Source organism: Narcine bancroftii, chromosome 4 (assembly GCF_036971445.1).
Source record: "Narcine bancroftii isolate sNarBan1 chromosome 4, sNarBan1.hap1, whole genome shotgun sequence".
NCBI lineage: Eukaryota > Metazoa > Chordata > Chondrichthyes > Torpediniformes > Narcinidae > Narcine > Narcine bancroftii.
In genome coordinates, this window is record NC_091472.1 from 314,920,861 (window position 1) to 314,935,090 (window position 14,230).

The 14,230-nt window shown below is 42.3% G+C and overlaps 1 protein-coding gene across 2 annotated transcripts in view; it reads left to right on the forward strand.

The window, feature by feature from the left end:
* Positions 1 to 14,230, forward strand: part of stk11ip (serine/threonine kinase 11 interacting protein) — a 125,862-nt gene that overhangs the window by 46,310 nt on the left and 65,322 nt on the right. For both annotated transcript variants that reach the window (XM_069935989.1, XM_069935990.1), the window contains exons 11-12: positions 8,571 to 8,612; positions 10,926 to 11,081. In XM_069935989.1, the coding sequence (XP_069792090.1) occupies positions 8,571 to 8,612; positions 10,926 to 11,081 (198 nt within the window). The remainder of the gene's footprint in view (positions 1 to 8,570; positions 8,613 to 10,925; positions 11,082 to 14,230) is intronic.

A 14,230-nucleotide genomic window follows, 5' to 3' on the forward strand; every position in this document is an offset into this window, starting at 1 on the left:
CCCCTCCACCGCCCTCCCCCTCCACCGCCCTCCCCCTCCACCGCCCTCCCCCTCCACCGCCCTCCCCCTCCACCGCCCTCCCCCTCCACCGCCCTCCCCCTCCACCGCCCTCCCCCTCCACCGCCCTCCCCCTCCACCGCCCTCCCCCTCCACCGCCCTCCCCCTCCACCGCCCTCCCCCTCCACCGCCCTCCCCCTCCACCGCCCTCCCCCTCCACCGCCCTCCCCCTCCACCGCCCTCCCCCTCCACCGCCCTCCCCCTCCACCGCCCTCCCCCTCCACCGCCCTCCCCCTCCACCGCCCTCCCCCTCCACCGCCCTCCCCCTCCACCGCCCTCCCCCTCCACCGCCCTCCCCCTCCACCGCCCTCCCCCTCCACCGCCCTCCCCCTCCACCGCCCTCCCCCTCCACCGCCCTCCCCCTCCACCGCCCTCCCCCTCCACCGCCCTCCCCCTCCACCGCCCTCCCCCTCCACCGCCCTCCCCCTCCACCGCCCTCCCCCTCCACCGCCCTCCCCCTCCACCTGGAAGAACATTCTCCCCCTCATTAACTTTTCCTTTGACTGATCCTACTTTTTCCCAGTTAAAGACCCACATGGGCTCCACCTTTTCCTTTCTCCTTGTTGGCTATGAGCCTACAGGCAACACTCCTCAATGTCCGCTACATCGACGACTTCATTGGTGCTGCCTTATGCACCCAATGAGGAACACGTCAACTTTATCCACTTTGCTGGCAACTTCCACCCTGACCTCAAATTGGTCCATCTCCAATGACACTCCCATTTCTTGATCTCTCTCTAACTCCATCTCGGGAGACAAACTTTCTCAACAGGCATATTCTGCAAGCCCACCAACTGCCGCACGTATCTCGACTGCATCGCTTCACACCCTGACCCTGTCTTTTGTTAGGATGCCATTCCTTTCTCGCAATTTCTCTCACATCTGATCTCGGGACAAGATCTTCAATGCAAGATCATCTGAGAAGTCCTCTTTCTTCAAAAAAACAATGTGGCTTTCTCTCTACCACCATCTTGGCAAAATATCCTCCATTACTTGCTGTGACATAAAAAAACACAGGATTCCCCTTGTCCTCACCTACCACCCCACCAACCTCCCTATCCAACACATCATCCTCCACAATTTCCGCCACCTACAAAGTGATCCTACCACCAGACACATCTTCCCCTCTCTGCCTTCTGCAGGAACTACTCACTCTGGGATTCTCTCATTCACTCATCCCTTCCTCCTAATCACCTCCTTGGGGCCTACCCCTGTAACTGCAGGAAATGCTACACTTGCGCCCACTCCTACTCCCTCAGCACCATTCAGGGCCCTAAACCGTCCTTCCAAATTAAGCCACACTTCGCTTGTGAATCTAGGGGTCATCTACTACATCTGGTGCTCCTGTTGTGGCTTTCTCTACATCAGAGACCGGATGATCTCATCTTTGAGCACCTTTGCTTTGTCCACTGTAATAGCTTGGATTTCCCAGTTGCCACCCATTTCAATACCCTACCCCATTCCCACGATGACATATCTCTCCATGGTCTCATGCACTGCCAATATGGAACCACCCACAAATTTGAGGAACGATGCCTAATATTTCCATCTGGACACCCTCCAACTAGATAGCATTATGTGGAGGGGGATGGGGTTTCTGTTAGGTACCCCACCCCTGTGTCTCTTTCCTTTTCCCTCCGTCTCCTTTCGTCCACCTCTGCATTCATAGAGCCTCCCCTTCCGCCAATCAATTCTCACCTTTCTTCTCCTATCATGTTCACTTATGGCCTTTTGTCTCCTCACCCTGCCCCTTTTTCCCTCCCCCCACCCCAGCCTTTTTTTTCAGACACCTTCCTGCTTTTTGCTCATCCCTAATGAAGGGCTCAGGCCAAAAGTAATGATTATATATCTTTGCCTCCTGTGGATGCGGTGGGACTTGCTGAGTTTCTCCAGCATTTTTGTTAATCAACTATAACCACAGTGTTTGCAGACTTCCTTCGGCAGAGAATTCCCCAGATTCACTGCTCTTTGGGAGAAGCAGTTCCTCCTCATCTGTCATAAATTTGCTGCCCCAAATCTTGAGGCCTGGTCCCCTTGTTACAAATGTGTCATATTTCTATTGCTGCCAACAAGCCCTTCACAATGTTGTCATTTACTACGTATTAACTGATTTGGGAGGTGATTATAGATGAATGCACAGTTCTATGATATTTACTTCAGGGGGGTAGGTGAGATACAAACCAGAGGACATGGGTTAAGAGTGAAAGAGAAAAGATTTAGAGGGATCTTCTTCATACAGAGTGGTAGGAGTGTGGAATGAGCTTCCAGCTGAGGTGGTGAATGTGGGTTCAATGTTAACATTTGGGGGGAGTCACGTGATGGAGTAGTGGCCGGTAGGGGAACTCCAGCCCTCTCCAGAAAAGTTTAAAAAAAGATAGAGAAAAAGCAAAGGCACAAACTTAAAAACCAAAACAAAGTGAAAATAAAAGTGTAGAGAAAATGGCAGCGAAGAAAGAACCAAAAACAACGGGAAGAAAAGAAGAAGGAAAGACGTCGGAAGAAGAAGGTGAAGGCCTTACCTGTCCGAAGAGGCCCGCCGCGGAGAGAGAAGCCCGCTCCCGCAGGTCAGTGGAGGTCCCGGGCTCGGGACTACAAAAATGGCTCGCAGAGCCGAGTAAAAGTGCGCAACCGCGCATGCGCATGAAAAAAAACCCACTGACGGGAGGGGGGAACAGCTGCGGAGTCGATCTCCACAGCTGAGAGAGACACCTGCAGCACAGTAGCAGGTGCAGAACACAGACAATAACGAGAACAAGAAAGAAGAGGGTAAAAAGAAAACAAGGAAACAACAGATGGTCAATCCAGAGGAAGAAGAAGAAGGAGAACAGAAAGATGTGGAAGAAGAAGAGAAAGGCAAGACAATGGATGTATCTTTTTTTAAAGAATATATGGAATCAGTGAAAGAATGGCAATTACAAGAAGTTAATGAGATAAAAAGAATTAAGAATGCAGAAGAAAAAATGAATAAAATGGAAATGACCATATCAGAGTTGGCAAAAAGAGTGGAAAATATGGAAAAACTAGAAACATTTGTAGATATGGAAGTAGAAGACTTAAAAGAGAAATTAGAAGAATCTAATAAAAAAGCTAAAGAGGCACAGGAGCTGTTAGCTCAGAAGATAGATATAATAGAAAACTATAATAGAAGAAATAATATAAAGATAGTGGGCCTTAAGGAAGATGAAGAAGGCAAGAATATGAGAGAATTTATAAAAGATTGGATCCCCAGGGTCTTGGGAAGACCAGAATTACAGGAAGAAATGGAAATAGAGAGGGCACATAGAACTTTAGCCCCGAAACCACAACCGCAGCAAAAACCAAGATCCATTTTAGTAAAATTCTTAAGATATACAACAAGATAAAATATATTGGAGAAAGCAATGAAGAAAGTAAGAGAGGACAAAAAGCCACTGGAATATAAAGGTCAAAATATTTTTTTCTATCCAGACATAAGTTTTGAACTCCTGAAGAAGAGGAAGGAGTTCAATACAGCGAAAACGATCTTATGGAAAAAAAGATATAAGTTTATGCTAAAGTACCCAGCGGTACTTAAAATAATTATTCCAGGGCAACAAAACAGACTATTCTCGGATCCAGAGGAAGCAAGGAAATTTGCAGAACAACTACAAAACAAGCAGAGAGATGAAGACATGTAATAAGAGTAAAAATGACCACGATCTATATGTATGTGTGTAAAGGGGTATATGTGTGTGTATATATATATATATATATATATATATATATATAATATATATATATAGTGTGCATACATGAATGTATCCGTATTTAGAGGAAAATATATAGAGTGTAGACAAGAATTAATAAGGGAGGGAAAGGGAATAAGGAGGGAATTAAGAGTGACCTTTGTTACATATGAAAATTGAAATCTTTTCTGGGGGGGCTGGGTGGGGAGGAGTTACGGTCACTGCAAAATCAGCTGACGTTTGCGAGTGAATTCGCAAATCCAAATGGAGAGGGGAGATGTGGTTGTTCGACAAGGGATAAAGAACAACTCGGGAGGGGAGAATGGGGTTAAAGAAGTTTTAAATAGGAGAATACGGAAAATGTTTGATGTTTTAGAAATGTTGTCTTATAAAGTGTTCAAAACAAGAAAGCAGAAATGGATAAGAAGGAAAGGTGATGATGGAGAAACGGAAAGGGAAGATAAACAAAGTATAAAATGGCTACACTGAACTATATGACTTTAAATATTAACGGAATACATAACCAAATTAAAAGGATGAAACTGCTAAATTTACTGAAAAAAGAAAAAATTGATATAGCATTTGTGCAAGAAACACATTTAACTGAATTGGAGCACAAGAAATTAGAGAGATTGGGTAGGACACGTAACAGCAGCGTCATATAATTCAAAAGCAAGAGGAGTAGCTTTATTAATTAGTAAAAATGTGCCAATTAAAATAGAAGAGGAAATAATAGATCCAGCAGGGAGATATGTAATGATAAAATGTCAGATATATTCAGAGTTTTGGAATCTACTCAATGTATATTCACCTAACGAAGAAGATCAAAAGTTTATGCAAGATATTTTTTTGAAGATAGCAGATACGCAAGGGGACATATTAATAGGAGGGGATTTCAACCTGAATTTGGATTCAAATATGGACAAAACTGGGAAAAAAATTAACAGAAAGAACAAAGTAACCAAATTTATAATTAAATCGATGGAAGAAATGCAACTTTTGGATATATGGAGGAAACAACACCCAAATGAAAAGGAATATTCATATTACTCGGCTAGACATAAAACATACTCAAGAATAGACCTATTTTTGTTATCAGCTCGTATGCAGGATAGAGTAAGAAAAACAGAATATAAAGCTAGAATATTATCGGACCATTCACCCTTAATATTGACAATAAAGTTAGAGGACATCCCTCCAAGAATGTATAGATGGAGATTAAACCCCATGTTACTCAAAAGGCAGGATTTTAGAGAATTCATTGAAAGACAAATTAAAATGTATTTTGAAATAAACACGGAATCAGTGAAAGATAAGTTTATACTATGGGATGCAATGAAAGTGTTCATTAGAGGGCAAATAATAAGTTATGTAACCAAGATGAAGAAGGACTACAATCAGGAAACAGAGCAGTTGGAAAGGGAAATAGTAAATATAGAAAAAGAATTAGCAATAAAGGAAGATACAACTAAAAGAAGAGAATTGGCAGATAAAAAAATAAAATAGAAACACTACAAACATATAAGGTGGAGAAGAATATAATGGACAAAACAGAAATATTATGAACTAGGGGAAAAAACGCACAAAATTCTAGCATGGCAGCTTAAGACAGAACAAGCTAAGAAAATGGTATTGGCATCAAGGAAAAAAGACAAACAAATCACATATAATCCAAAGGAGATCAAGGAAAACTTTAGCAAATTCTATGAACAATTATACCAAACTGAAAACGAAGGGAAAGAAGGGAAAATAGATGAATTTCTAACTAAAATAGAACTACCAAAACTACAAATAGAGGAACAAAATAAATTAACAGAACCATTTGAAATAGTAGAAATACAAGAGATAATAAAAAAAATTACCAAATAATAAAACACCAGGAGAGGATGAATTCCCAATAGAATTCTATAAAACATTTAAAGATTTATTAATTCCTCCCCTCCTGGAAGTAATCAACCAGATTGATAAAACACAAAGCTTACCAGATTCATGTAAAACAGCAATAATTACAGTAATACTAAAGCAAGGGAAAGATCCAGTCGCACCGGCGTCATATAGACCAATATCACTACTTAACACAGATTATAAGATAATAGCTAAACTATTAGCAAACAGATTAGCAGAGTATGTACCAAAAATGGTAAATCTAGACCAAACTGGATTTATTAAAAAAAGACGCACAACAGACAATATTTGTACATTTATTAACTTAATTCATGCAGTACAAGGGAGTAAAGCGCCAACAGTAGCAGTTGCTTTAGATGCAGAGAAGGCCTTTGACAGAGTAGAATGGAATTATTTATTCAAAGTATTGCAAAAATTCAGTTTACCAGAGAAGTATATTAATTGGATGAAAGCATTATATAAGGGACCATTGGCGAAAGTGACAGTAAATGGATATATATCAAAGCAATTTAACTTAAGCAGGTCAACACGGCAGGGATGCCCACTATCACCCTTATTGTTCGCGTTAGCTATAGAACCACTAGCAGAATTGATAAGAACAGAAAATAATATAAAAGGGATAAAAATAAAAGACAAGGAATATAAAATCAGTTTATTTGCGGATGATGTTATAGTATACTTAACAGAACCAGAACTATCAATAAAAGAATTATATAAGAAATTGAAGGAATATGGAGAAGTGTCGGGTTACACGATTAACGTAAATAAAAGTGAAGCAATGCCTATGAATAATGCGGATTTCTCAAAATTTAAGAAGGAATCACCATTCAGATGGCAAACGCAAGCAATAAGATACCTAGGTATACAAATAAATAAAAATCTCGGCCAACTATATAAACTCAATTATTATCCACTAATGAAAAAATTACAGGATGATTTAGAGCATTGGAAAGATTTACCACTAACACTAATAGGAAGGATAAACTGTATTAAAATGAACATTTTTCCAAGGATATTATACCTATTTCAGGCATTGCCAATACACTTGACAGAGAAATTCTTCAAGGAGTTAAAGAAAATAATAAGGACATTTTTATGGAGGGGGGGAAACCGAGGATAGCACTAGATAAATTAACAGAATGTTATAAACAAGGAGGCTTACAACTCCCAAACTTTAAAAATTATTATAGAGCCGCACAATTAAGATACTTATCAGATTTTTATCAAACAAGGGAAAAGCCAGATTGGACTAGATTAGAATTAGATAAAATAGGGGAAAAGATACCTGAACACACATTATATAAATGGGATGAAAAATTGGTACAACATAGAAGTTCTCCAGTATTACATCATCTCCTCAATATTTGGAAGAAGATTCATGTAGAAAGGAATAAAACAAATTATCAATTACCAAAACTAATATTGACGCAAAATAAGTTACTCCCCTTTACAATAGATAACCTTTCCTTTAGAGAATGGGAGAAAAAAGGGGTCAAAAGAATAGAAAATTGTTTTTCAGGAAATAGATTATCATCCTTTGAACAAATGAAAGATAAATACAATATAACTCAAGATACAGTGCTGGCATATTACCAATTGAGATCCTACTTGAAGGACAAATTAGGAAGCATTCTGAGGTTACCAGAGGGAAGTAACTTTGAATAAGTGATTACAGATACAATGATAATCAAAAGATTTATAGCAAATATGTATATTAAACTGCAAGAAAAGGAGAATGAGGAAACAAATGTTAAAACTAAACAAAAATGGGAACAAGATTTAAATATATAGATAAAAAAGGAAACATGGGAGAAGTTATGTTCTGGAACGATGAGAAATACAATAAATACGAGGTTACGTATGATACAATATAGCTGGATACACAGGCTATACATTACACCTCAAAAGTTAAATAAATGGGACCCAACAGTATCTGACAGATGTTTTCGATGTAAAAAAGAAATGGGAACAACAATTCATGCAATCTGGACATGTGAGAAAGTAGAAAAATTTTGGGAAGATCTAAACCAAATATTAAATAAAATTACAGAAAACAATATACCAAAGAATCCAGAGATCTTCCTCCTAAGTAACATAAAAAACAAAGAATTTGGAATTGATTTGGAGGATGCACAAAAAAGATTTGTTAAGATAGCTCTAGCCGTAGCAAAAAAATGTATTATGTCAACCTGGAAATCGGAAGATAATTTGAAAATACAACAATGGTATATAGAAATGAATAAATGTATTCCATTAGAAAAAATAACATATAGTTTAAGAAATAATATTGAAATATTTGAACAAATATGGGAGCCTTACATGAAACACAATAGCGAAAACCTACCGGAGACATTCACTACCTAAATTAACGAAAGGAGAAGGAAATGAAAAGAATTGACTCAGTGGAATTTCTTGTTTATTTTTATTGAATGACAACATTGTTTGACTGGTTTAATGTATCCTAGATTTTGGACTTTAAATGGACGGGGTGGGGGAGGTAGGGAGAGTGGGATGGGGGGGGGGGGGGAGAAAATGGCACTGTATATATTTGTAAAGGAAAAAGTATGTATCATGGTTAATGTGGTTTATGGTGTGAAAAATAAAAAAAAATTTTAAAAAATGTTAACATTTAAGAGGAATTTGGACAGGGTACATGGATGGGAGAGGTATGGAGGGCTATGGACTGGGTGCAGGTCAGTGGGACAGGCATCAAAAAAAATGGTTTGGCACAGACTAGATGGGCTGAAGGGGTCTGTTTATGTGTTGTAATGTTCTGTGGTTCTTGGTCTCATTATAACATCAATAAAATGTCTTGCTCTGAGTATTAGGGGAGGTGGTCTCTTAAGCTGGCAGGTCAGTGCTTTGAAGGCTAAGACTTTACCGGTAACCTTGTGTCTTTTACAGCTGGTTTTGGATGGAGAGCCCGTGACCAGGGCAGAACTTGCTGTAAGTATCCTGCCCTAACATAATCCATTTTAATCATTTTAATGTTTGTTCATGCGCTGTAGACAATGGCCACCCAGACCCACTATTCAACGTGATTGTGTTTACTCTGTCTCTATTTCTCTTTTGTAATTTGGAGATCCAGCACAGTAAATGGCCCTTCTAGCCCATAAGCCCACACCACCCAAAGATGCCCATGACCAATTAACCTAATAACACCATGTGTTTTTGGAGGGTATGAAGAAACTGGAGGACCCAATGGAAACCCATGTAGTCACGGGGAAACCGTACAAACTTACAGCGGCAGATTTGAACCTGGGTCATTGGCGCTGTAGTAGCATCATGCTCTGGTTCAGGGAAACACTGTTTTGTCTGGTTGTATATGTACAGTCAGTGATAAACTTAAACTAACCACTACAGCTACTAGTGCTAGTTTTCTGTGGCCCTCAATTCCCAAGTCTCACAAAGGTGTTCATTTTCCCTGGGAACGCCCCCCGGGATCCAGCCTCTTGATCAATGACCATTTCCATCGGCATGAACTACCTGTGTTTTCCCACCACACCACTGTTTTTTCGACTTGTCTGATATTTTGCTCTGAATATTTGTGTCTCCTCTGGTTCATGGATATTATTCTCATTTCTCTCCTGACATCCATGTAGTTTTGTTCCATTGTCCATTCAGTAATGAACTTGTGTTCTGTGTGGTGCATTGTTAGACATGTTTGGTATGATAAGGGCCTAGTATCTACCAGTACTGTACATTAGTGTTGTACACAAGTGCCTGTTCACAGCTACATTGCACACCAGTGTTTATGGCATCTCAGAACCTTGGAACATTGCAGCAGGCAGCACATGTAGTCTGAGTCAAACTATTTCTCTGTCCAGTTCCATTGACCTACACCCGGACCATATCACTCTATCCCCCTCTTATCTATGGACCTGTCCAAATGTTTGTTTAATGTTAAAATCGAGCCCACATTCACTTTAGCTGGCACCTCGTTCCACTCTCACCTCATTGTTTGAGGTGGTCCTGATGTTGCCTTTCACCTTTAACCCATGTTCTCTAGTTCAACCATTCTTAACTTTATTTTGGTTATGACCCCCTTAGGGCTCTACTCAAAGTTTATGGGCTCCCTTCCCTGTGAAGCAGTCAATGTTTTGGTTTCTTCCCTACTTCTCTCCGACTGACTACATTAAAAAAATATTTGTTACATGAGGTGAGAAGGAAACAAGGCTTTTACTTGAATGTGCTGTCATCCCCAGACCCCCTATTGAACAGTAGAATCATTGAGATTTTACAGCACAGAAACAGGCCCTTCTATAGATAAAGTAAATGTTAGAGGGACTTTTTCAAATGAGGCTGGGTAAGACGAGAACTAGTCTCACAATTCTTCAGAATTGTGTTTTTTACTTCAACCACAGGGTTATGCAGACTTTTGTGTTTTGTTCCCCAACCAAGACAAGTCTAGTTCTTGTCTCACCCCACCTCAGTGGGAAAAACCTGCTTGCATTTCCTCTCTTTACTACTTGTAATTTTGAATACCTCTCTTGAATCTCCCCTCATTCTCTGACGCTGCAGTCGAGTTTTGAAGGAAATTGTTCTCTCCAGGGTTTCTCCCAGTTAGAGTGAACTGGATGTAATGTTGCCGTAGTTCCTGTTCCCTCCAACCTCTGAGTACCCATTCAGCTGTAGTGTTGTCAGGACTAATGCGCACCGTACTAACATTTGTTCTGATTCCTTGTCACGCTGTGATGAACCCGTCAAAGCATCTGACCTTGGCTGAATTAATGATTTAATGTGTGGAAACTCGTGGCGTACGAACAAGGAAATTGAAGGCTGGAGTCGAACTCGCTGCACCTCATTGTGGGGACTCACTCAGGGAGGCAGTGTGTTTGATGTGACTATTGAGACCACAGCAGTGACCTGCAGGGTCCTACAAACAGTCATGTTGCCCACACATGCTAATATCAAAGAACATTATGGCTCAGTACAGACCCTTAATCCCATGACACTGTGACAACCTATGTAAACCTACTCAACAAACTCCTTCCTTGCACCTATAGCCCTCTACTTGCATCCGTGTATCTGTCTAAAAGTCTTTTGAATGCCCCTATTGTACCAGCCTCCACCACCACCCCTGGCAATGCATTCCAGGAAACCCCTACTCTGAACGTACCTCTGACGTCTCCCCTGAACGTTCCTCCCCTCACCTTGAACAGATATCCTCTGGTGTTTGCTACTCTCTCCCTGGAAGAAAGATGTGGGCTGTCCACCCTATCTTGTCACTGACCGTTACCCTGACTTTTGCCTCTTCAGTACCTCCCGAAGTCTGACAGGGTCAAGGGCTACACCAGGCGTCACTCTCCAAGGACCAGCGTGCTGAAGAACATTCTAGAATCCTCGGTGACCAGTGACCATAATGATTGTATGCCTTCGTCAGACAGTATTGGCGGTCCACTCACGCGGAAAAAGGTAACAGTCCTGAATTGATGACTTTGTTAGAGAGCAGCATCTGTCATGTTGCATGTTTTAGATTCCGAACAAGCTGACTGTTGTAGTGAAGGTTTCCACATTGGGACACCAGAACTAGGAGTCACTACCCACAGGGCAAATGCTGTAGAAAAGTTGGGGAAATTATGGCTCTTGTTGGCAGTGAGAATATGGAACTCACATCCTTGGACTTGGGTTGCAAAGAAACTTACTTTAAATAATCAAGTTTAAATTTATTGTACATGTACCAAGATGTAGTGATAGAAGTTGTTTTGTGTGCAAACCAGTAGATATCTCATACTTAGCCCACCAAGTAGGAGACAGAACAAAGTTACAGAGTGAGATCATTTGGGACAGAGCAAAGGCAACATAACTACTATTGTGGGGTTCATTCAGGAGCCTGATAACAGCGAGAAAGGAACTGTCGTTGAATCTGGTGATGCATGATCTCAAACTGTGAAGCTTCTTCGTGTTGGAAGAGAGTGTGGCTGTATGAATGTTAAAGTTGACCTGTTAGAAGCCTCACAGAAGAACTCTTCTCACTGTACCAGATATAATGTGACAAACTTGCAAAAAAACCAATAAGCTCGATTCAAGTTGAAGATTATTGTCACATGTATGAAGACTCGGTGATAGAGATTGTGCAATGAGGAGACCTGACAGACAACTCATACACAGTATACCAAGTAAGCTACAGTACAGAGTGGAGAGTTGCAGACCATTTGGGATGGAGCAAAGGCAATGTGATTTTTACAATGTTGAGGTTCACACCAGAGTCCGATATCTGCAGGGAAGGAAGTGTTCTTGAATCAGGCGGTGGGTTATCTGACACTTGTGAACCTTCCTTGACAAAGGAGTGGGGTTGAGGGAGCGTGGCCAGGATAGGATTGGTCTTTTGATGCCACGGAAACTGTAGATGACTGCAGATGCTGCAGCAGCTCATGGGAGGTCAGCAGGTGTTGGGGAGGTGGGGGGGGGGGGGGGGGGGGGGGCGGGGGGGGCGGAGGGAGAAGGTAAGCTCTACAGGCTGTGGATTTGAGGCTTGAAATAGAAGGGATGTTTGTGTTCGCATATGAAGCAGCTGGGAGTCGACCTGCCTGTGGACAAGCAACTTTTGTTGGTAGCATTGGGCCCTCTTCATGATTGGGACGTTCAAATCGGGGGCCAGTTGCTCTGCAACTGTAGAATCATCAATTTTTTTTTAAATTAAAGAGAGTGGAGTAAGTTATAAATGTTAGAGTGGAGGGATAGATAAGTGTGCGTATAGAGCGGCAAAGGAGAAAATCTGCTGAGAAAGTTCACAGTGATGACAGAGTCCCGTGCTGTGTGTGACCTCTATAGCCAATTCAGTACAGCTGTAATCCAGAAAGCACAACTCACTTGTCACAGGTTTGCTCCTACAAGCTCCACTCTTGACGTTTGACTACATATGTAATATCTGTCCACTAAACCTCCAACCAACCAACTGAAAAACCTCACAAAGATCAGCGTATACAGAGCCGTTGTCATACCCACACTCCTGTTCGGCTCTGAATCATGGGTCCTCTACCGGCATCACCTACGGCTCCTAGAACGCTTCCACCAGCGTTGTCTCCGCTCCATCCTCAACATTCATTGGAGCGCCTTCATCCCTAACATCAAAGTACTCGAGATGGCAGAGGCCGACAGCATCGAGTCCACGCTGCTGAAGATCCAACTGCGCTGGATAGGTCACGTCTCCAGAATGGAGGACCACCGCCTTCCCAAGATCGTGTTATATGGCGAGCTCTCCACTGGCCACCAAGACAGAGGTGCACCAAAGAAGAGGTACAAGGACTGCCTAAAGAAATCTCTTGGTGCCTGCCCCATTGACCACCACCAGTGGGCTGATCTCGCCTTAAACCGTGCATCTTGGCGCCTCACAGTTCGGCGGGCAGCAACCTCCTTTAAAGAAGACAGCAGAGCCCACCTCACTGACAAAAGACAAAGGAGGAAAAACCCAACACCCAACCCCAACCCACCAATTTTCCCTCGCAACCGCTGCAACCATGTCTGCCTGTCCCGCGTCGGACTTGTCAGCCACAAACGAGCCTGCAGCTGACGTGGACATTACCCCTCCATAAATCTTCGTCCGCGAAGCCAAGCCAAAGAAACCTCCAATGAAACTCCCATTATTGCAAAAGCATGCAGGAGAAGGAGCAGGTGGATGTGGCGATAGACTGAGATAGAGGTGGGGAAGGAGGTTCTTAGAGGATTGGGGAACATCTTGTGAGGAAAGGTTGAAGACGTGAGGAATGTTCACTTTGGAGCAATGGTGGACAAGAGGTGACTTGATACAGCTATCTAAGATTATTAGGGTGGACAGCCAGCACCTTTTACTTCCCTGGGGCTGCAATGGCTAATATTAGAGGACATCTGTTTTAAGTGAGTTGAGGAAAAAAAGTTCAGGGGAGATGTCAGAGTTGGGTTTTTTAAACTCCAAGAGTGGTGGGTGCCTGGAATGCGTCGCTGAGGTGGGTGGTTAAGGCTGGTACAAGAGGGACAGTCAAAATAAGCACATGGATGTAAGAAAAATCGAAGGTTATGGGTTTGAAGGAGGGAAGGGTTAGGTTCTTGTGGAGTAGGTCTAATATCATGGGCTGACCAGCCTGGACTATGCTGGAATGTTTTGGTCATTTTGATTGATTGAATGGGTGATTAATTTGAGTCCACATAAATGGGGAGTAGGTTGATGTGGGGAATAAAGGAGGGGGGTGATTGTAAGGGGGGGGTGTTAATCGAGGGGAACAGAAATCTGATATAAAAGCAGAAAACGGAACTGGTGGACAGCCAGCACCTTTCTTCTGGGCAACAATAGGCAAACACCAGAGGACATCTGTTTAAGGTGAGGGGAGAAAAGTTTAGGGGAGACATCAGAGGTAAAGTGTTTTTTACACAGAATGGTGGGTGCCTGAAAGGTATGCTGGGGGTTGTGGTGGAGGCTGGCACAATAGGGACGTTCAGAAGACTCTTAGGCACATGGATGTAAGAAATTTGAAGGTTATGGATGTGAGGTAGGAAAGGGTTAGATTGTTGGACTAGGGTTACATAGGTCAGCACAACATTGTAGGCTGAAGGGCCTGTGCTGTAATGTTCTAACACAAAAACCACAA